Raw genomic sequence first — 22,854 nt, 5'->3', positions numbered from 1 at the left:
TGACTTTGTTTCCACTTTAAAAACCATTGCAAATATTTTGGGGCAATAAAACAGGACTCTCATGCACAGCGCCACAACACGGCCATCTTCTTCTTTTTCTGTATACAACACACATTGTAGATCTACAACCTGCTCATCAATATGCTATCACCGTCAATGACAAAGCTCATGTGACACTCCACACATGAGAATAATTCTGCATCACACCTCACACACCTGTGTGTATGTGCACACACATTTCATGCAAACATGCTGACAAATATGGGCATTCACAAACACGCAAACAGGGAGCCATGCAGGCATTATTGAGGTTGGGGTGGTGGGATTTATTGAGCCATCTTTCTTTCTCTTTTGATTAAAAATGTCTCCTTCTCACTGTGATTTATGAGTGTGAAAGGAAAGGAATGAAGGGCAGAGAGAGAGAGTGAGAGAGAGACAGGGAGGGAAGTGAGTGGAAGGGATGACATCATGCTTTCAGCTGGGCATTTCTGCAAAAAAGAAAAAGTGGCATCCACTGTGTGTGGGTGTCTGCATGAGAGAGAGAGAGAGGGAGGGAGAGAGAGAGACAGAGAATGAGAGAGAGAGAGAGAGAGAGAGAGAGTTGATACAATGTGGGGGTTGGTGTCTTGGCCCACACCCCACACCCCTCCACCAGGTGGGAGTGAATATAATTGGACAACTGCACCACTAGGCTGTGTGGCTGTGTGTGTGTGGCTGTGTGTGTGTGGCTGTGTGTGTGTGTGTGTGCGCGCGTATGTGTAAAACACAATCACAGACAGCTAGAAGATGAGTGTGTGCATATACTTCCATAAATAGTGGTGAGGCAACTGCATCACTGTGTGGCCCCAAAAAGGGATGACAAAAAGGAAAGAGAGAGAGCTTGTGTGTGAATGTGTGTGTGGTCAGGAGGGATGGGGGGGTAAGAAAAAAAACAAAAAGAAAATAAAAAATAAAAACGAGTGAATAATAGCATAGACACGGTGAGAGAGCTCGACAAAAACAGCGTTCATATCCACAGGCAGCGCAGACAAAGAGAGGTAGAAGCTGACAGATGGGGAGAGAACCCCGCTGTTAGTGTATTGTACTGTATGTTTGTGTGTGTGAGAGAGAGAGAGAGGGAGGGAGGGAGAAGGAAAGCTAATCTCCATCAAAGATAAAAAACAGATTGCCATGAATGTCTTTAAACCAGGGTGAGCAAACACCGGCCGTGAATAAATTCAAGCGCAGGAGAAAAACTTAACATAGTGGGTGAGTTAAGTGAAGATGAGGATATGTCTCAATACGCAACATGTTAAGAGGAGCAGCTTCTTCACCTTTGCTTTTCCTTAATTTTTAAATGAGCGTAAAAGACAAAAAAAGAAAGAGAACAAAGACGTCTGTTTGACGTGTCGGAGCGCAGTTTTAGATGTTTTCAGTTGGCTGAGCTGAAAGACACTCAAATTATGCTTCCAGACACTCAAACCACCATGCAATCAAAAGTAGACAGCTCTGTAGCAACATGAGGAAAATCAAGTCCTCTCCAAGTTATCGCAATCCTCTGAGCATACATTCATGGAACGAAAGAAACGAGGGAGGGGGCAAAAACAGAACAAGGTAACGAGGCGAAAAATGTGATTTATCTTGATCATTAAGTAAAACCGACAGGAAAATGAAGTGCAACTCAACTTCACCCAAAATATTGTTGTGGCAGATAGACTGTGAAACAAAAGGCATGAAAATATCTGACTGGAAGTTGAATTTCAAATGGAATTTTTACAGTTATTTCTATTCTTTGACTTAAAAATTTAGCTCAGGTCCTCTCGGTTAAATCTCCTTTAATTATATTTTTGCAGAACTCAAATTTTTCTGTTTACTTACGCCTGAATAAAACTAATATCTGCATGTGTTTTGCTAATTTGTTTGCACATAAAGTGTAAATAACTTTAGCACAAAGGCTGTAGCGTGTTATTGAAGTCGTATATGAAGAAACTTGACCAAGAACTACTTATGTGTTTAATTTATCCAACCAGATTTCTTTTGTTTACAGGGACATAGGCAGAGAGGTGGGGTACAACGAGATTATATCCAATCAGAATGAGACGCTGTCACAGCCCTGCTTCTCCAAAAATAATGTGTGTGCAGTGTTGGATCAGTGAACAGATGTGCAAACAAACAAGCATGAACTTGGCACTGACACACACATATCCACGATGATTCACAGACTTGCACCTTTACCACTTCATACGTACAGTATAAAATCCCTTAACACACACACACGCAGGATTTACAAACAATGAAACCCATGGGGGAGCCTCCCCACCTCACCATCACTCTCGTTCTACTTCTCTGCCGAGCCTCCTCTTTGTTTTGTCTCCCTAATGCTGCTCTAAGCCCATCTTAACGGGGAAATGGTGCAGAACAAATCCTAAGCAGGAGTTGACAGGGTGGGATAAGAGACTACTGACGTCCCTCTGTTGCTAACATGGGAAGTTATTGAGTAAGATTTATACAGACAAACATCGTGAATGAACTTTAAATATTTTCAGATGTCCCTGATTGTGAGAATTGTCTGGGTAACAAACTGAAGTAAAATGTTCAATCTGTTTGACGACTGATGCGTCTGCAGCTACATGTTCTGGTCCCCTTGAGCTCAAGCATTATAAGATAAATGCCTTAAATTAAAACCTGTCTCTCAACATTGTGGTGTCATTGTCACATCTGAGGAAACAGAGCTTCTTTACACGTCCATACTCCACCTATCTGCAACAGTTCCCTGTCTCAGACCGGTGTAGCTGATATGAATGATGACCCCCTCAAAGGGCACTGCAGCATAGGAACCCATAGAGGCCATCAGTGGTATGTACAGCGAGTTTGTGTCTTGATACTTACATAAGGCGTGGGCGCTGGTGAGCAGCAGTGATAGCAGCAGAGTGGTGACAGGCAGCAGGAGTGGCAGGGAGAGGCGAGGGGCACCGTCGGTGGCCATCTTGGCTCCAGTAGGAGAGGGGGGGGGTGGGGGGCAGGGAGGGGTGGGAATGGGACTGATCCTTGACCTGGCCGAAGAGCCGAGGCCCCAACTGCGCGGGGAAGGTCGAGGTCTTCACGCAGGACGGCTTGGCACTCTGCGAAAAGACAGACGGGGAAAAAAACCATGAATCTCTTTGTCGTCAACTTCAAAGTGATGCAACGACAATGAATCTGTGATTCAACAAACCCAAATTCACTTTCATAGTTCTTTGTTGCACTGTAGCTTCAGAATCAGAAAATCTAAATGATCCCCGTCAGAAATTGATATGAAGTAAAAATGACTATTACCATTAAAAAGTAATGTGCAAGGCAGAAACCTGTTGTTATCTAGAGTAAAAAAATATATAAAGTGCAAAGGTAAACTGAATGAAAATGTAATGCAGCATAATGTAGATGTACAGAAAAGGGAAGAATGGTACTTCTGGATGGCCACATGAAAGGAGGACCTGCTATGGTGCTGATTGGATCATTTACTCTGTGGCTGAACATGCTTCTATGGCAAAGCAGCACTGTAGAGGGGGTGGGATAGGCTGTCCATGATGGAGAGTTTTACAAATGTCCTCTTTTCCGCAACTACACAGAGAGGGTCCAACTCCACCCGCAGGACTGAGCCGGAGCTCTGAATCATTTTTCTTATAGCCTGTTGGTGTCAGGCACACTCAACATGGCACTCCACAGACTCATAAAACATCTGCAGTGTGGAGTCACAGATGTAGAAGTCGTCTCTACAGGAAAAAGAGCCAACCTGGGTTGTGTTCTCCCGCACCATCTCCACCAACTCTTCCCTAAAGAGGAGTCAATGCTAGTGATGGGATCTTGTATCTCCCTGTCACCATGTCTCTTTGAAACAAACAACACCACAATCAGGGAAGTTCCTCTGACTCCTCACTAAGGGCCACTAGCTCTTCAATCGAGTATCCAGTGATCTCACTGATAGAAGTGAGATTCCTGCAGCCACCTCTGTTGTCTGGACCCAGCTCACTTCTCTGCATCCTCTGTGTGTCCTCCTCCTAATTTCTGTGGGGATCTACGTCGTTGCCTTGCCAGTCTGCTTCTTTGCAATCATCTGGACCTTGATGTAAATAATGCAACTGTGGAGTTGCAGCACAGTGGCAGCTTAGCTGAATGACAGCATTCAAAATGGTGGCAGAATGGAACAAAAAAGTATGCGGTGGAAAAAAACAGACCAGAACACTTTGCTGGCAAGTTCAGTGAGGGTTCAGTTTAAATAAGTTACGAGTAACATTCTAAAAAGAACATGTGAATTTGAGAAAATAAGATGAGCAACTGTAACAAACTGGAAACATGTTCCAGGTACATGTGCAAAGAATACATTTTAATAATAAAACTATTGACAGGGCATTAAAACAACATTTACCTTCTGTAAAGTTTAACATATCAATTTGATTGTTGCAACAGGAAATGCTCAAATAAAATTGAACTCGAACTAAACAAACTACTTACAGCCACTCGGAGTTAGAAGCTGGTGGCTCTGCCCACATCGACATGACAAGTGATTCATACGAGGCCATTCTACCTTTTTCACAACCCTTTATTGCTCCTGACACATAAATGGATGAAAGGTAATGGGGTGTCGGTGAAACCACATGAGGCAAAGTGTCACACACCCAAACCCTGTGACCTCGCCATCTCTCAACCAGCATCTTCTCACACCTCTTAATTAGCAGGGGAGACGCTGTTTTCTTTCTTTTTTCTCCCTAATCACCCGATCTTGTCGTTATTTGCTTATCTCATTGCCTTGTAATTACACACAAGCACCCAATGATATTCAATCTACTGTCTCTTTGTTTTAGTCGAATTGCCATTACTCCGCTAGGCTCGCACGCACGCACGCACACACACACACCATTTCTATCATATGTCTGGTTCAGCAGAGTCATCGCCAAGCTGTTAAACATACTCATTAATTAAAAATACAATTGAAAGACAGAAAAATGGGGAACTGAGAGGGATCCATGACATTAATGCAATAAATTAAGTCTAATGCATGAGATTCAGCTGACACCCATATTCAGAGCATCTGCAGGGAGATGAGTGGGCAGGTAATCTTTAGGTGAGCTTTGAAATGTGCAGGGTCTTGCTTAAGGAGACCACGGCAGAAAGCAAAATTCTTGAATCTCAGGGGGACTCAGATCACAGGACTCGGGGTTCAAACCACTGTGTCAGCTAGCATCATCTCTGCTTTAGTGTCCCTGTGCAAGACACTAAATGGCTCAGCTGAGAAGTGAGGGTGACTCTCTACAAGTGAGATTAATTACCTGCACACAGGGCGGTTAACAGTTTGTACAGTCGCAAAAACTGTGCAGACAGTGTGCAGTTTATCGTGGCTGCCCTACAGCATCTTCTCTTTTGGGCAACCTAGAGGTGAACGATAATATTGTGTCAGCACCGCATTAAGTTTTGATCCATGAAACAGCCTCGTTCAAACGGTCTCTGGATGCTTCATTCAATGTTCTCACCTGCTAGTTGCTTCTGACAAGGCTGTCAGTGGCTGTAATGTGAACTCAATGTACTTCAGAAGTGACAATCACCTGGAATCATCATTCAGATGCAATCAGGATCAGAAGCACGTGGGCCAAGACAAAGCGACGGACAACTTAAAGGTCAACTTCACCAGTGGTTCAGATAGATGTAGCAAAAAACTATCTCAATGACTTAATTACTAATTCAAATATATGTTCGATATCATCTTCTCATTATCTCATTCATCTTTTATTAGGAATAGAAACAGGCCACTAACTTTGATCTAAAACAGCTTGCATCACCTTAATTCAATGTACTGAAATATGAGTAAGATCAGCTAAACCAAAACATTAGTGATTTTCGGAGTCATGTCGAGCAGCTAAATTGACAAGTTGAAAGGTTAATATATGCAGCGGTTTGAAAGGGTACATGTGGCGTTGAGAGAGGCAGAACACCACAGCTAATTACAGTGTAACTGAGCACCTAAGACAGCAGGCATATACAAGCACCACACCCTTCACAGCCACTGGCTCTTCTAGTGGATGGATGAAAAAGACAAGGCACAAACAGCAGAATGAATGTTTAAAATTAAACACTGCAAAATCCATATGTGACACAAATGCACATTTAACCATGTAAGGCTATTGTTTGATATGAATTTCAAACTGGAAAAAATTGAAGAGCATGTGACACGAGCAAAGGAGAGAGAGAAGAGATCAACAGTGAGTCTTTTGTGGCAACTGCATGCCAAAAAAGTGTGGGTGTCTTTCAGAGGCTCAGCTCATCTTTCAACATAATACTTTAGGCACGTGACTACCAATATGTGTCCTTGCCTGTGTTTCTCTTTTTTTCATGGCCTGCAGGGCAGGTGATGTCATCAAGGAGACGTGAAGGAAATCCAGAAACATGAATAGACAGAGTAGGGCGGTATCGAATTGTCTGGGGGACTTATGAACGATGCCCCTATTGTTCCGACTGTAAACATTGTTGTAGGTAGAGGGAATCTTGCCATGCCTGTGGGGAATTACTCCATCTATGCTCACAAGATGTCTAGGTTTTGATTTATGGCCCTCCCTTTGGGGCATGGCACTCTGTCTCCACCTCTAGTTACGATACAAACTTCACAACACAATTACAACAGCTATTGTTGTTGAATGGCTTCACCAAACATCACCTGGGGCCATGTGTGGGCTCAGGTTTAACCAGAAAATGTCAACACAGCTCAGTGCTGCCTTTTTGCTCTAAACTGTAGATATAAGATGGTGAATAATAGATGGAGTTTATATAAAAATAAACATTTATTCCTACACATGATCTGCAACTTACTCATCCTGATGGATTGGGAAAGGTAAAAACTTGCCTAGTAACAATTGAACCTCAGCAGTAAATGTGGATCCAAAGATGGCTGCTAACGTGTTGCTACAGCAGTCCTTGTTTTAAAAGTAAGGCATGACATGGGAAGCACAGCATGTTTCTCCTGCTGTTAGCAACTCCATGGGAAAACTTGCCAACACTTGCTAAAAGCAATCATCACTTCCCTATATGGGCAGAGGAAAAGACAGTCTTTAGTATTCTGACAATGCCAGGAGAGAGGCCAATTGATTGATAAACCCTCAGCATTACTTCAGCAGCTTCCACAGTATGAGCAGTGATTGAGAGGAAGTGCTAATGGGCACCTCTTGCAGATTTCAGTGTGAGAATAGGATGATGGCGACAATTTGCTCATTTCAAATCAAGCTTTGGTAACACTTTAAAATCGTAAGCTTGCAAAAGATGGGCAATGGAAAAGCAAAAGCACTACCTACTCACATACCACTGCTAGCAACAATGACTTGACTCTAACTAAAGTCTACCAGGTAGTAAACTACCATGTCTCCAACTGGACATATGTTAATATCAGCATCAGATAATCAGATTTGTTGACAGAATTTGTGTCAGCGAAACTAGATTCAAAAGTTGCTTGAATTACTTTTCACCAGGTTCTAGTCATAAGCACTAATACTTTAATAACATTGCAATCCTTCGTGTTGTCTTAAACCATTCAAGCAATAATGCACTATTGCAATAAACTAAAGAAAAATAACTTACAGAGTCAAATTCTATTCTATCCAAACTACTGTATTCCCACTGGTCAACAAAGACAATATTCTGAAGCCAGAACTTTTTCTCCCTGTGAAAACAGAACATCTCTCCAGATATTAACCAGGTTCCAGGCTTCGGTGATTACAGCCAAAATGGCTCCACCATTTCCACTGAGTGGGGGCAGTCACTGGCTATCAGGGATGCACACTTTGACATGGTCAAGCTTTAAATTCAGCTCGTTTCCCCGTGCAATATTGATACTAATGCATTTAGTGAAACAGAGGAAGGCAGCAGAGGGAAGAAGAGATGGGAATCTCCATCATAAGCATAAAATTAGAACAAGAATATATATAAGTGTGAGGACAAGCACACCTACACAGACACACGCCATAGGAAGAAAAAATAAAAAAGGAAGAAGTGATTGAAGATACAGGTGATATATGCAAGGATTTCTTGATAAGAGACACTGAGACCAATCCAAATGACATCAAATGACCAAACTCATCCACTCACACACACTGTACTGTTACACACAGTAAATATATGAAGTTGTGTTCATGAGCAGAAAAACAACAGCTCGTGACCTGAGGGAGCACATTAATAATGCCTTTTATGAGGTGAACAGCATGCTCACTCCTCACACAGTTGAAAGGACTTCAATTTGGTAGAGCTTGATGAATCAAAACGGATTGTTTGATGTCTATGACTTCAAATAGAATATTTTCTGTGTTTGTGTGGACCCAAAGAAAAGTTGGACTTTCCATGGGAGTAGGATTTTCGTGCATTGTTTGGTTTCGTCTTTTTTCTGGATGAGTGGGTGCCTCACCAACATCTAATTTTTGGCTCCAGGACTCCGACAAACCCTGTTTACAGACATGTTGTTGAGTCTCCCGGGATGGGTTCTGCCTTCCTTCCCTGTTTGGAACCCTGGGAAGGTTGTGGCAAACTGTCGGAGAAAAAGTCCACAGTCGCTGAAATAGATTTCCACTTCCGAGGAAAATTCACATTCACAGGATACAAACCAAAAAAAATCTCTTAAACTACTACACAATTGAATACTCCTACTAATACTGCTACTTGACCAAATAATAATAATAATCATTTATTAGTTCATGTTTACAGCCACACAAGGCTGCTTATATATCTGGCTGACTTTGCCACCCTCTAGGACTTCAACAGCTTGTGTTGATCCAAGACTAGTCAAGGACAACTATAATTTTCTTTAAAGAGAAATAGAGGAAACGAAATGAGCCAAGGCCTGTGCAGGTTAATTCTCTTAAAACTGGGACATTATTTGCAACAGACTCCACTAATTGAAAATTGTTCTGGTTCAATACCCATAGCAAAAGCCTGACAGAGGTTGTTTAATAACTCTAATATATCACTAATGCCACTTATGTGGGGGTCACTTTGGCAAATGTTCACCATTAAGAATCAAATAAGTTGGTAATTGCTTGAGGAAGTTGGGTTTAAGAGGATGATTAAAATGTTTCCAGTAGAAAACTGAAAATATTGTAATTGTGACCATTTTGATCACTAATGTTAAATAACCACAGAAAAATTATGTTGCTGACCACAATTAAATGTATTTTCTAATTTTCACACAGCGAAAATGCGGCACCTAAAACTTATAAAATGGGTCTTGAAGCAATTTGTGTCAAAAAGAGGATAAATGGATGATAATAAAATTGCATACATAAAGAGAGCCGTTACTGGTAGCCACATATTACAGCAAATATACGGTAGAGCACACGGCACAACTGCAGTCATTGTCTGGATGTTGTGTACATGTATTTTTCTATGTGCATGTTTCAGGCGAGAACAACATGCACCAGTTCCTCCGACTCTTTAACAAACAGAAACACACTGAAACATTAATGCAGAGCCGGAGATGGATCTGACAATGTAGCTTTCCCTGAAAAACAGTGTATGTGGTCAGAAAAGGAGACAAATAAAAATTTCTTGGAAATACTGTGTATATTTGAAAATGGCATGGCTAACATAAAATCCACAAGGACAACATGAAGTCACACTTAAGTCAGACCTAAACTCTTGAGTTATAAGAAGAAGGAATGAGTCAATTGTTTTGTTTTCTGTTGAACAATGATGAAAAACACAAATTTTCCAGCCAGCATCTTTCTCATGGCCGTCTCTAAACTCTGCTGTGTGCTGTTTATGTTCAGCCTTCAGCTGCGGTCTCTCCCTCTGCAGTCTTTCATCTTAAATGAAGTTTTTATGTGTCAGCCCCGAGTTACAGGCTTTTACCTCAATCAGTTTACTGCCTTTCATTGATTCATACCCTACAGAAGACCGACAACACAAAGATGTAGGATCCAGGTCTGTTTATTCTTTCAGTCCGTGTCACATGATTGTGTGTTATGACTGAGACTGTACTGTATGTGTCACTGTGCTTTTATCTTAGTGCCTCTGTGAACAATATTGTTCACGTGTTTGTGTGTTATTAGTATGCATTTATATATGTGTTCAATGCGTGTGCAATATATTCATATGTGCAGAAACAATATGTGCATGTGAGTATTTTATAGTTGTAGTTTTTGCATGTATGTTTACTTATTTGTGCGCATGGTTTTATATCGCTCTGTTTCTTTGCACTTGTATATGTGCATTTGGTATGTAAGTGTGTAAGAAGTCATTGAAGTGTCTGTATAATTTGCTTGGTTTGTGCCTGAGAGTGTGTGTGTGTGTGTGTGTGTGTGAGGGTTAGGGGGGTATATCCAGAAACACATGCACACGCCTGAACCTCAGCTATAGCTATAAAAGTAGTCTACAGCAACCATCTGTTTTTCACCATGCTGAAATCCTAACGGTATTGATTCCATGTGTCACTGGTAAGGTTTGCCGCCCCCCCGTCTCTCCCTGCATATTTCTTAGCTTACTACGATGAAAAAACGGAAAAACTCCGACTACCCTGTCCTGTGATAAGTAAGAGCTATGTAAATGGTTAGTCATAAAGGTGACTAAAGAGGAAGAGGGATGTGTGTGTGCGTGTGTGTGTGCGTACGGGCTGAGCCAGTGACAGTGTGTTTGGCTTCTAAATATATCCACCTGATCAGACTAGTTTTCCTTCAAATCCTCCCATCTCTGTGTTCGTTTTTCTCCATCTAACCTCTCTGCCTGCTCTCCCTCATTTCCTCTCCCCCCTCCCTTCAACTCATGCATACTAAACTATGCTTGCATTGCAGATGTTTGGTAGGAAATCACATGAATTTGCATGGAACTGCAGGACTATTATGTAAATGTCCCAGTGTGTATCCGCATCCCTGCTTTCCTTGCTCGTTGCCATCGGTTCCTTCGTAGCAGATTGGTGTCAAAGGAATTTGAAACAAGAAGCACCTGTCACTAACCACCATGTGTAGGGAATCCTCAAAAAGCTGAAAGAGAAAGCTGAAGAGCTCATGTGAGGCTAATGTGTGTGTTGGTGACATTAGCTTTGACTTACATTAAATGCAACGGTAGAATAACCTTGACACTATCATGCAACAGGTAGTAAGATGTGCAGAGATTACAAAATGATTTCTGTGAGCCTGCATGTTTGAACATTAAGTTGAAAGGCTTCAATTGCTCCATTAATAAACATGTTTAAAATGCTGAAGGTTCAAGTAGCTGTGCATAACAGTAGGATGCAAGGTTTTTCAGAGACACTAATGTTTTTAATTATGGTAAAATCAGAGTTGCCATGTGACTCACATGCCTTTGGACTTGAAATGTATTGAAGAATACTGTGCAGCCCTGAAAACAACCTTGACTGATATTTAGATGTTAATGCCTAAAACTCCAGAGCATAAATGTGAATTACACTGAGTTGTCTATATGCAATGCATGAGCACCCTTTTTTGCCTCAAGTGAAAGCTGTTTGCACAGGTAGTGAGAACTGCACTGCCATGGCCTCATTAAGAGACTGCAGACTGCCTTAGCGTCCTCTCCTTGGAGTAGGTTTCCCATGAGTCTCCGCCTTCAACTGTTCCCAACCTCCAGAAATGGTGCTCGACACCACTGAGACACCTTGTGTCAGCCATCTGCTCCCCCCTGGGAGCACCATAGTCCTTTTTTGAATCTTACTGAGCTCCAAGTTTGCTTTCAAAATTAGATTTTTTGCTCCGAAGCACTGTTGAAAATCACCCAAAAATGTTTTTTTTTCTTTTCATTTAGAAGTTGCTAACTTCTCATGAGAAATGACATTGAGACTTTGCTTTCAAAATTGATAAAGCTCAGAGTCATCGGTACTCTGTGATTTTGTCTGATCGTTATTAAGGCAGCTTTCACCGGTTTTTGGAGAGAAAAAAAGTGAGACTGTTGTGTCAGACTAATTCCAAAAGGAAATTGATGTTTACAAAAGATTCAAGACCAAATTATCTGGAGCCCGTTGGATCTTCAACTTTTTGTTTTTCTGCAGGTGTTGCCCTGAGTGTGATCGTGGGAAATGAGATTCCTCTGAACATTATGAGGCTGCAATGTCCTTCCAATAAAACACTCAGGGCTGTGAGGCTTTTAGCTGAAATCTACCTCGGTTGAGGTTGAGTGCACAGAAGCAAGCGCCAGGGTCCTGCAGTGGGGGCGAACAGATTGGCAGCTGGGATGCTTGGGAGGCTAGCTGACCTCCTAAATGTGGACTTTATTGCACAGCCATTTTGTTTACCAGTGAGGGGTGACACACTATCTGTCTCCTGTGTAACCTCGCCATACTGTGACGCCACACGTTGTCAGACGAAACCCACACAAACCACACACACAGAGGAACACTTATTTTTATTTTCTGCCTCTCCTGGTCTGTTGCGCCGGCTGCCTACAATCACACAGGCCAAAGGTTACGGGTGGAGCTGTCTGTGATGGCCATCACATTGGCTAGGTGGAGTCTGGGAAGGGAGGGGGCTGTTACATATTGTATAAGACAGAGGCATTTAATTATTGGACACAGTACAGGTCACAGTTGGGAGCCCGAGAGAGAGTGGAGCAAAGTGGGGGGTGTGAGACAGTCCTTGACAACAAAGGGGCAGTTGGTTAAGGAAGTGGAGTGTGTGTGAGGGAGACTGTTCTGTAGAACAAGGTAGAGGAGGGGTTGGATTGGTGACATCAATTTTTGGCTCTCTGCCGATAGAGTCAGACAAACATCCCACTGCCTGGCCAGAGGCTTGAACGCCCTTTAAAAATTGCCACATGAGGGAAGGGGGGGAGAGAGATTTTTGAAGGGCGGCTAGGACAGCTGGAAAAAAACGCTTCATATTCATTCTGGAAATGGGATGCGGCTGGTGGGGAATGAGATTATTCTAAGTGATCGAAGAGGAGGCGGGGGAAGGAAAGACTGGCAGACCGGGGTGCTTAGAAAACGTCTCCAAAACTCCTCTGTGTAATTGGCAGGGCTCACCGTGTAACATTTGCTGTGTGGTTTGAGAAATTTCATTTCCAAAACAAGATGCATAACATTTGAAAAAGCTGTGATACCTCCACAACAAAATGACTGAAACTGTATCCAACTTTGGCAGTTTGTTTTAAAACTTGAAGTTTAGACGACACAATCTTTCAATCTTCTTTCTTTCTATCTCATGTGCTTGTCATTTTAATCGGTGTCTGTTCTGAACCTGCCTGTATGTAATGGGCTGTTTGGCCTGTGGTGATTGCAGCTTTCTTTCTGACACTGTAAAAGTGACTTGCAATAATTGAGCCAAGGGAAATAAAGTGGGGCTGCTGGACTCAGTCCACAGAACCCTGAATCTGCATCACCACTGCTGCACAGTGGGCTGTTCACAGTTCAAAGTTCAGTGAAGCTCAATTTAATACACAGAACCCCGAACAGGTCAGCAGAATCAACAGAATCAGTTGCTGTTGCGGTCATCATGCACCAAATTCAATACTGCACTTCCTTGGTCCCTAAAAAGTACACATGCAAAGTGTGAAGCCAATAATATGATTGGTTCTTGAGATATTCATTCCACAGACGGGCAGATAGACAGATTTCTGGAATTATTAGATAGATAGACCCTGAAGCTCAACCACCTAAATCTGTATTTTAGAATTATTCATTTATTCATTTTAACAGGGCCCTCAGCTAATGACCATTTGCAATAATTTAGGTCCATTTTGAGCCTTTTCAAATACTATTCTCACCTGATTTGACGTGATCATTCAATTAAATATAATAAAAGGTTGCAGCCATTGCTGAGAGCTGCTTTTTCAAGGTTCAAATCTATGGTGCCTTTTGTCCTAGCAGCTTTTTTGATTAATCCTGTGCATCTCCAGCTAGAGAAGTGCGGGGGGCATACAATCTTGCATATTCACACACAAAGGCACAAAGACCCACTGATGTGAGACACACACTCGAACATGTGGGGCAAACTCTATTGGCTCTGTTCCTATGAAGCCTGCTTTTCATCAAGGGTGGTCATCTTTTTCAGCCGCTTTTTTTCTGGGAATTAATTGAAAATAGAGGTAATCTTGGTACTTTGCTCCTGAAACTGGGCCAAAGTCCATCAGCAGACAAAGTGGTATTTAGAAACCTCACTTCAGTAGCTGGAGTTTTTAAAACTGAACTTTTCTCCATGAGGGATTAGGGAAGGAGCACTTTAATTTGAACACCTTTGTGCTATCATCTGATTATTGAATAAAAGAGGAGTGAGCCGGACAATTACTCCAGGAGAAATTTTAAATTCCCACCATCATTAAACGAACAGTTACTTTAGCAGACACCCACCAGACACCAAATTGGACATCACTCAGCCTTAAACAGGTACTCCCACTGCTGCCACTACAGATGAAGTTGCTTTTTGTGTAATATTTTACTGAGTACGTCTCTGCACTTACCTTCAAAATGATATTGAATTGCTGCATTTTCCTTTCACTTGATTAGAGTAATTAAGCAGCATCTGATTACATGGTTCATTGTACAAGAAAGAAGATAAACATACAAACATAGCAATTAAAGGTTGTGCAACTCCATGTGCAGCAGGCTGTGGTTACAGCCTGTTTGGGCTAGAGGTTAGGGGAGTGTCTGAACCCCTGTCAATCACACAGCATTGTAAAGAGCAGAGACAGATGGCACCGTTGAACCGCACTCTGTCTTTCTGCCTGTCAGTCCACACATCACAGTTCCATGCACCACCAGCCCCACTGCTAACCCCTAAAGCCTGGGAAAGACAACTGTTCTTTACAGCCACTTTAAAAAGCTATGTGCAACAGACAGCAGCAAGTGTGACTTTCAACACAGAAGCGAAACCCTGCTTTCCAGTCTGATCTGACATAGGATACGAGACATTAAAAAAGGAAGAGAGAAGAAGAACACTGATAGAAAACTAGAATGGCACTCTGCCTCTGTCAAGGCCCAACAATCTCACAAATTCAAGCCATACCAAAGTGAACACACATAGAGATCTCTCCCAGAAATGTGCTGGATTTGTCTCATCAAGATCATTGAATTATTCCCTGGGAAAACATTTCACAATGTTAATAACATTTTTCTTGGACCATGTCCCGTCCTTCCACCAAGTTTCGTGGGAATTTGTTGAGTAGTTTTTGCTTAAACTCAAACTGACTAACAAAAGAGGAGAAAACATAACCTCCTTGGCGGAGGTCAAAGCAGTTCAAAGTAGAAGCAGAAATGGCTAAAACACAACTTTACAATCTAAAGGATGTGTGCTACACATTTAATGGGGGAAATGCGACAAATTATAATCCTAATCTAATTCTAATCTGTCGTGATAATTAAGTTTCAGGGTGAAGGCAAGTCTTTTACAGGAAAAACAGAAAAGCAGGTTACCATGGAGACAGTGGCCTCATCACAATGTAGCTTTACATGTGACAGTATTTCAGATTTCAAACCAATCGATAATTGAAGTGAAATTAAATTACAGACCAGCACAAAGAATAGAGAGTCAGACAATTTGAGCTTCTGTGTTTTTGGAAGCTCAGCGCAGAACAATTTCCAGCAAAAGTCCCCTCTCACTGTTTTCAGATAACCATCAGACGAGTGTGAAAAGCCCCGTGTCCTTTGGCTGAACACTCAAGCCGCCTCATGTGACCTGTTGAGCGTTAAGCCAGCGTTGGGGAGATGCTGCACATGGGTGGGGGGTGTCCAGTGGGAGGTAATAATGTGGCATGATCCATATTAATGCATCCCTCCACAATAAATTATTGAAACAGAGAGCCAGTGTTAACCGTTTGCCTGTCTTTCCTCCCACTCGCTGGAATAAAGAGTTTGTTTGTGTGGCAGACAGAGGGGTATTGTGGACACTGGACGGGGGGCGGGCACATGGGTGAAAGCCAGGAGAAAGGCGCTGATGATAACTCAGTGGAGTCTCCATTAAACCCGCTCACACACACTTTTATTTAAAAAAAACAAAACAGGAGGTGCTTACAGTGGCCGCACATGTGTGGCTTCTCATTGCCTCTCTTACACACACTCGCTTCAGTGTGTGTACAAAGTGAGCAATTACGTCTTTGTGCGCCCCCTCCACCCCTTGACCCTTTCACTACGACCAACAACCCACCATCACCATCCTTTGAATGCCCCACGTACCCCAACACCTTTTTTGTACTGTTGGCTCCAGAATGAATTTCAGAGGGCCCAGGCAGGGACGGAAGGTGAGGGGGAAGGTGGAGTGGTGTCTGCCGGGGTCAAAGGTGGGAGGTCGGACAGCTGGTAAACCTCTTTAAAACCTCTTTTTTCTTTTTTACACCACACATTCCTTCACAGCAGGGCACCTCCAGCTCCCCGGCCTGATTTAACACCATGCTTGTAGATATTATGTGTGTGTGGATGAGTCAGACACTTACTATGGCACACATGTAGAATGTCATATTTTTAGGGAGCCAAATACAAAAGCAAATTTATTCTTCAGTATTAAAAACAGCAGAAGCGAAGGGGTGGTATCGGGATTGTTTGTTTTTCTGCCTGCAGTACCCACGCTGATTTTAAATGGTAGTGGAGTGGGTGGGGGGGCTTTTAAGTCCTGCAACTAAACTAGACCCCTTTCTCTCTGTTTTTCGCTCTCTGTGTTTGTCATTTTACAGCTTTGAACTTCCACGCTGTGTGTTGTTGTGCTATGTGTCACGCTGCATGGAGAGAGAGGGTGAAAATAAGAAATCTCATAGTAAGACACGAGTGATAGAGGAGACCACACCCCTGTTCCTTTACACACAGCCACACACACACTGACACCATGCCAAACCACAGCCAGAGCAGATGAGTCTGATCAACGGACGAGTCTGACAGGCGGATGACAAAGCCATAGACTTAATGGAGACAGATGAATGTATCATACCGACCACAGCCAAGGCTACGGAGCCGGTGTCAGTCCCAGTGACCTGAGGAACAATTTATACTCTGAGGGGGAGGGGGAGGCAGACAGGCTATGAGAAAGGGAAGTCTCCGTAGAGCCAGTCTGCTTCATGCAGCAGTACAGACTTCAAGCACTTAGCTCAAGAGCACTTTGGCAGCAACAGCAATTCCTCCTGCCACTGAATCCAGTCAGTGTCAGTGATTTACATTGTACCAAGAAATAACATAAGCTCGTCCCAACTGTTCTGGAAAAAGCTCTACACCAGAGATGTTTGACTATTGTAATCCAGTCATGGATTACCATGGTTTTGTTTTTACAATGTAATCCATATCCAGGCTCAAGCCTGGTCTCAGTCTCAAGTCAATTATTGAGACAGATATTTTTGAACTGGTCTCACTTGTTTTTTTAATTTGGACTTCTTCCCTTGCTTATGGCCACTGGTGCCACCCATTGTGTTCTCAGGACTTTTTGTGGCCAATATCTTCCCAGTCTGGACTCTTCTCTTTTGATTCTCCCTCGAGGGGAGACTTTGGGTGGGCTCTTGTCTCCATAGCTATTGCTATTTTATTTCAGTGTTCACTTCAGTTTTTTCTATTCTTTTATTTCATTCTTCATTTAATTGATCAGTTAGACCTGGAAAGTTTTTTTTTATCTACTCAGTCTTTCAAAACATTCTTGGGATTAACCGCTTTGTAGATTAATGAAATTGAACTTGTTTAACACATCCGATTCAGGGATGGACATTTCAAGCAAATACACAATTTAACATTCATTGGGAGCTACTTAAGATAATTATAATTTTGATCATTTGGAAATGATGATACATCCCTAGAAATTTGTAGATGCAATGTTGTGCAAGAGATGGAATGAAAGCATGCACCCTCATGGCTTCTGAAGTAGCTACATGATGAAAGCACAAAGTGACAACTCGCTGCTTAAGGCTCGTCGATACCACAAAGTCAAAACACCAGGAAGGCAAATGTAAGAACAGAGTGGAAAAATATTAAATGGTTACAACGACACAACACCACAGTGAGTAATCATGGGAATATAGTGACAGAGTGCAAAAAAATTCAAGGAGTATAAAAAAGATGGCATCCAAGCCAGGCTGCTCATCTTCTTGGCAATAGGCAAAGTGTTGGCTTCCATTCAAGCAAGAGGCCCGTTTTTTCCCTTCGCTTTTTATGTTTCTTTTTGTTTTGGTTATTCACCATAAGAGTTGTGTACAACTCGTCTGCTTGCTCGCTTTGCTTATTTGGATAACCCTCACTCGCCGCTATATATTGGATTGAATGCTGCGGCTGGTTTTCCAAAAGCCTTCGGGCCTTGAAATGCATTCAGGCTGGAATCCAAAGCCCCTAATCACAGCAAAGGGAATAGGCTGACTGGAGAGTCACAACTCGTCGCAAGGGAGGAACGAAGGTAGAGAGGGAGAAAAGAGAATAGAAGAGGTGAGAATTAAGAGAGGGAGAGTGGGAGAAGGAGAAAAGTGGTCATCATCAGAAACTTTTTATGTTCTTAGCCAGTTGGAGAGCGGGCCAATAAGCTTCTGCTTCCAGGGACACTATAGCTCCTGATTAAACGTAAATAGGGCCTGATTGAGGGTTTTGTCTGACGGGACGTGTTAAGGGGTGATTTGTCTCATGGTACGTCTACATGAATGCACACGTGTGAACATGACTGTCCATGTCCCTGCGTAACAAGTCCACAGGAATACGAATGTGTGAGGTAATGAACCATTGTGTTTGTGTGTACACGTAAACCGCACGCGTGTCTGTGATATGTGATTGTGTTCCTGCCACTCCGGTACACTTCAAGCTGTTCAGCTGTCGTCAAGCTCGCTCAGCAAGAAGGAGGCTACTCCATCTGGTCAACCCACCCCTCCTCTGTTTCTCTTCTCTAGAGACTTGGTGTGTGAGAGTGTGCACGAGTATGGCTTTTAATATCACATGCACTAATGTGAATGGCCACACACGAGCAAATATGAGTATATTCTCTGGCTTATGCAATGAGTCTAAGTACATACTACCCATTCACTTATCCTTTGTATGTCTGTCTGTCTGCACACACACACACACACACACACACACACACACACACACACACACACACACACACACACACACACACACACACACACACACACACACACACACACACACACACAGCAGCTTAACGATTAGTGTGAAAATTAATCAGTATTCTATAACTCGTTCATCCTTTATTTCAGCCCAGTGTTTGCTGCCATGATAGCAGACAGCCTCTGAGGTAAATTAGAGACAACGGCACAAAATGAAAAGATGAAGAGTCAACAAGAACATGTTTAAAGTCAGTAAATGTTTCCAGGTTAGTAAAGAATAATTTATCTGCAGCAGATTTGGGCAATACAGCAAAAAAAACATGGCATTACTATTGTAACCTTATTTTATTTTTCTGATTTATGGGCATTTTTAACATATTAAAATACATATGTTGAGAAAAACAGACTCAGGAGGTAGCTACAATTATAAATAGAAACGTGAGGGAGTAAGGGGTAGCTGGGGAAAAAGACAAGCAGGAGCTGAAAAAAATAGAGACATCATGGCTCAAGTCTTCCACCAAGATCCTGATCATTACAATGATGGCATTATCAAACTATTACTTTTTTCTCTAGTGTGTACCAAAGTGAATGAAACATATGAAAATGGGTGTTACCTTGCCCTACAGCAAACTAAGACATTTAAAAGAAGAGTGCATTATTAAATCACTCCAATGACCACATCAGACATGATTCTCACTATTTAACACTCAACGATAAAGTTCACGAAAGTTATTTCTCACAAACTGAGTGTGTGTTTGTCACTAACAAGGTCCCACAGGGCCGCCTTTAGTCACCTGGGCACTGCAGCATAGCTCGTAGCCAGGTCGACTCATGAATGAACCCAGAGCAGCAATATCCAGCATTCTCTGACAGACTAACAGCGTGTGTGCGTCCGTTCATGCTCGTGTGCTTGAGTGTGTGTGTGCGCTGGGGTAGAGGGGCAAACTACATCTGTAGTGCTGTAGTGCAGCTGGCTGCCATCTCCCTGCACCATGGTAATGTGAACCAGCTGCCCCCTCTGCCCTCACAATCCACAGCAGATAACACAGGGGCTATTGTAGCCCCCTTACAGAGAGAGAGAGAGAGAGAGAGAGGGAGAGAGAGGGAGGGAGAGAGAGGGAGAGGGAGAGGGAGAGAGAGAGAGAGAGAGAGAGAGAGAGAGAGAGGGGGGGGGGGGGAGACATGACTCAACTTTCCCTCTTTTTATTACCTTATTATCTTCTATCCATCACTCACTGGCGATGGTTCTAATCCCCACCCCTCCACATCTCACTCCTCTGCTCCATGTTTGGAGATGTCTGCCCTGCAGCCAGTCTCACTCATTCACTCCAGTATTTAGCCTCAGAGTAATAATTAGCCACATTTGCAAATGAATGAATCTGTGTTTTTTTGTTTAGTCCCACAAACTGAGAAGGATTTTTAGGGATTCAACTCTTGTTTCAACATCCACTTCATAAAAGGCATCTGATGTTTTGCTGTGAACTCTCAAACGGCTGGAAGAAAATTGTTGACAGACAAGTTAGAGCCACATACTTAAACTTAACATCCTGAAATGAACCAAACTGTTACGTAGCGTCCTGTCTTCACTGATATTACAAATGTACAAAATCACAAAGCATGAATGCAGACTATTGATATTCATCTCTTGGTCCTTGAGATGGCACAAATATAATAGTGATATCTAAAGCGTGGCCGTGGTTTTTTTTTTTTTACTTAAGTCTGTAGCTCTAGTTTTCTTCTGCCTTTCTGTGGCTTTCAACAAATATTAAGAACAGTTTGTGAATAATTTACTGGAAAAGCAGCAATCATGCGATATTTTGAATAAATTATATTTTATTCATAGTCTAATCAGATGCTGGCATCTAATGTGCTTGATTTCCTCCACAAACATGTTTTGTTTGATGCAGTAATTCCACTTTTCTAAGCCTATGTCCCATTAACATTCCTTTTTTCATATTTTCTGTAAATTTTTTCTTTCTGTCTCCTCTCCCAATCTGCATGCCCTCCCTTAGTTCCTCTGACAATCACTTGTTTTCCTTACTTTTTTCCTTCCAGACTCCCCCTGCTGCTTTCCTTCATCATCCCTCTCTCCCCTCCCTCATCTAAACATCACTCATCTGCCTGCTTTTTTTCTTCTCTCCCTTGTTTGTTTTACTTCGTTCCCTCCGTCCACCCCCCGTCTGCCAGGCTTTCACTCCCCTGTGAGCAGAGGAAGAGAAAGAAAATCACAACACGGTGACTGGTCTTCACACCGCAGTGCTAGCAGTGTACGGGTCAGAATGGACACACACACACCCACACACCCACACACCCACACACACACACACACACACACACACACACAGTCGCATCAAACAAACACCAGGAAGAACAAAGAGGCACAGAGACAGCAAACAATCATGAAACACACAGATAAGTGTTAAAATCACACAGCGTGCCCTCCAATAAACACATTTCGGTAATGAGTGGGTATCCTCCTCATCATCAGTAAAGGGAGGAAAGCCTGTTGTTTGGCACCGTGGAGTAATGAGGAGGCGGAGAGGGTGGGTGTCGGAGGGGTGGGGAGCACTCAAATGACACCCTGACATTTGAGCCCGAAACAAACGAATCGATCCAGATTAAATTATTCATTTATCTGTTTACTGTGGAAAAGGAAGAGATTGGGGGGGAAATGTGGAGAGAGAGTTGGAGAGATACTTTGAGGGAGAGCGGGTGAAAGAGAGAGTGGAGGGCAGACAGCATCTCTCATCCTACCTTATAATTATCATGTGCTGCGTAGAAAGGAGAAGTAGTGAAATCGATTTTTGCAGCAGCCATATCTAATTTTGGGGAGTTCCTATCTCCCATGGTTTCACAACAGTAAACTTTAATATTCTGTGTGTTTTTAAGGTATTCAATAATGAATTTGTAGCAGCTTCCCCCTAGTTTGTTTTTGTTATCTACTAGGGTGCTGTATATCCTCAGATATCCTCACAGTTCTCCTATACTGCTCTAAAATGCAATGCCCCGTGATATCACAGATTATATTTTTTGTTTTGTTTTATTGAAACACTAAAGCAACGGCAAATTATGTTTAATCATCATTTAATATATACATTAATTGAACAATGAATTGTTGATAAAAAACAAAGATATTGTAAAAAATATGTACAATATAACTTCCCACTGCACAGGAAACAAATCTGATGATAGACAAAATAAAACATCCAATAATTCATAAAATAATTTTAGATCAGATTAATCCATAAGTAAAACAAATTGCTGTCAATTATTTTTGATCTACTATTCTGTTAAAAATGTAATCACCACACTTTGCTATGTGTGAATATGTAAATATGCAATATTCACATGATCACAAGATATCAGGGCTATTTATTTCAATATCATGGTGTATTTGGGTGTTTGCTTTAGTATCACATACATTTGTATATTGTAGTGTTTATTTTATTATGTGTTGTTTCTAATTTATTAATGTGCCAAAGAAAAACAGCCCTTTTGATTTTGTTGTATGTAGTGCTTACAATTTGAATAAAGCCTTTCTGACTTTTCTGATATGTGATATATTTAGCTATATTATAATCTATTGGTAACTCAGCACACAATCCTGCTGGAGAACAGCCAGTCAATAAACAGGAGTACGAACACACACATTGACAAGAAGGTGCATTATGCCTGGTACCCTAACAGCCCCCTCAGTTTTTCCAGAAACTCAATATGGCTGCCGCCTCACTCCCTCCCAGCCTACTGCATTCCGTGGATAGAATAGATGGCCCCGCTTAGGATGACATTTTAATGAGTGTGTACGGGAGAAAGGCTCTAAGAGGGCGACGATAGAAGAGTGTGTACACATACATGTGCATGGATGCACACAAAGAGCTACTATGTACAAGTGCCACTCATATGCGCACACAC

The 22,854-nt window shown here is 42.2% G+C and overlaps 1 protein-coding gene across 19 annotated transcripts in view; it reads right to left on the bottom strand.

The window, feature by feature from the left end:
- The window catches only part of ptprsa (protein tyrosine phosphatase receptor type Sa), a 220,110-nt gene that overhangs the window by 120,419 nt on the left and 76,837 nt on the right, over positions 1-22,854 (bottom strand). For all 19 annotated transcript variants that reach the window (XM_069521829.1, XM_069521842.1, XM_069521828.1 and 16 more), the window contains one exon: positions 2,869-3,101. In XM_069521829.1, the coding sequence (XP_069377930.1) occupies positions 2,869-2,965 (97 nt within the window). In that variant the 5' untranslated portion in view covers positions 2,966-3,101. The remainder of the gene's footprint in view (positions 1-2,868; positions 3,102-22,854) is intronic.

This window comes from Paralichthys olivaceus, chromosome 3 (assembly GCF_024713975.1).
Source record: "Paralichthys olivaceus isolate ysfri-2021 chromosome 3, ASM2471397v2, whole genome shotgun sequence".
In the NCBI taxonomy this organism is placed as follows: domain Eukaryota; kingdom Metazoa; phylum Chordata; class Actinopteri; order Pleuronectiformes; family Paralichthyidae; genus Paralichthys; species Paralichthys olivaceus.
This window is presented reverse-complemented; position numbering and strand designations above follow the sequence as displayed.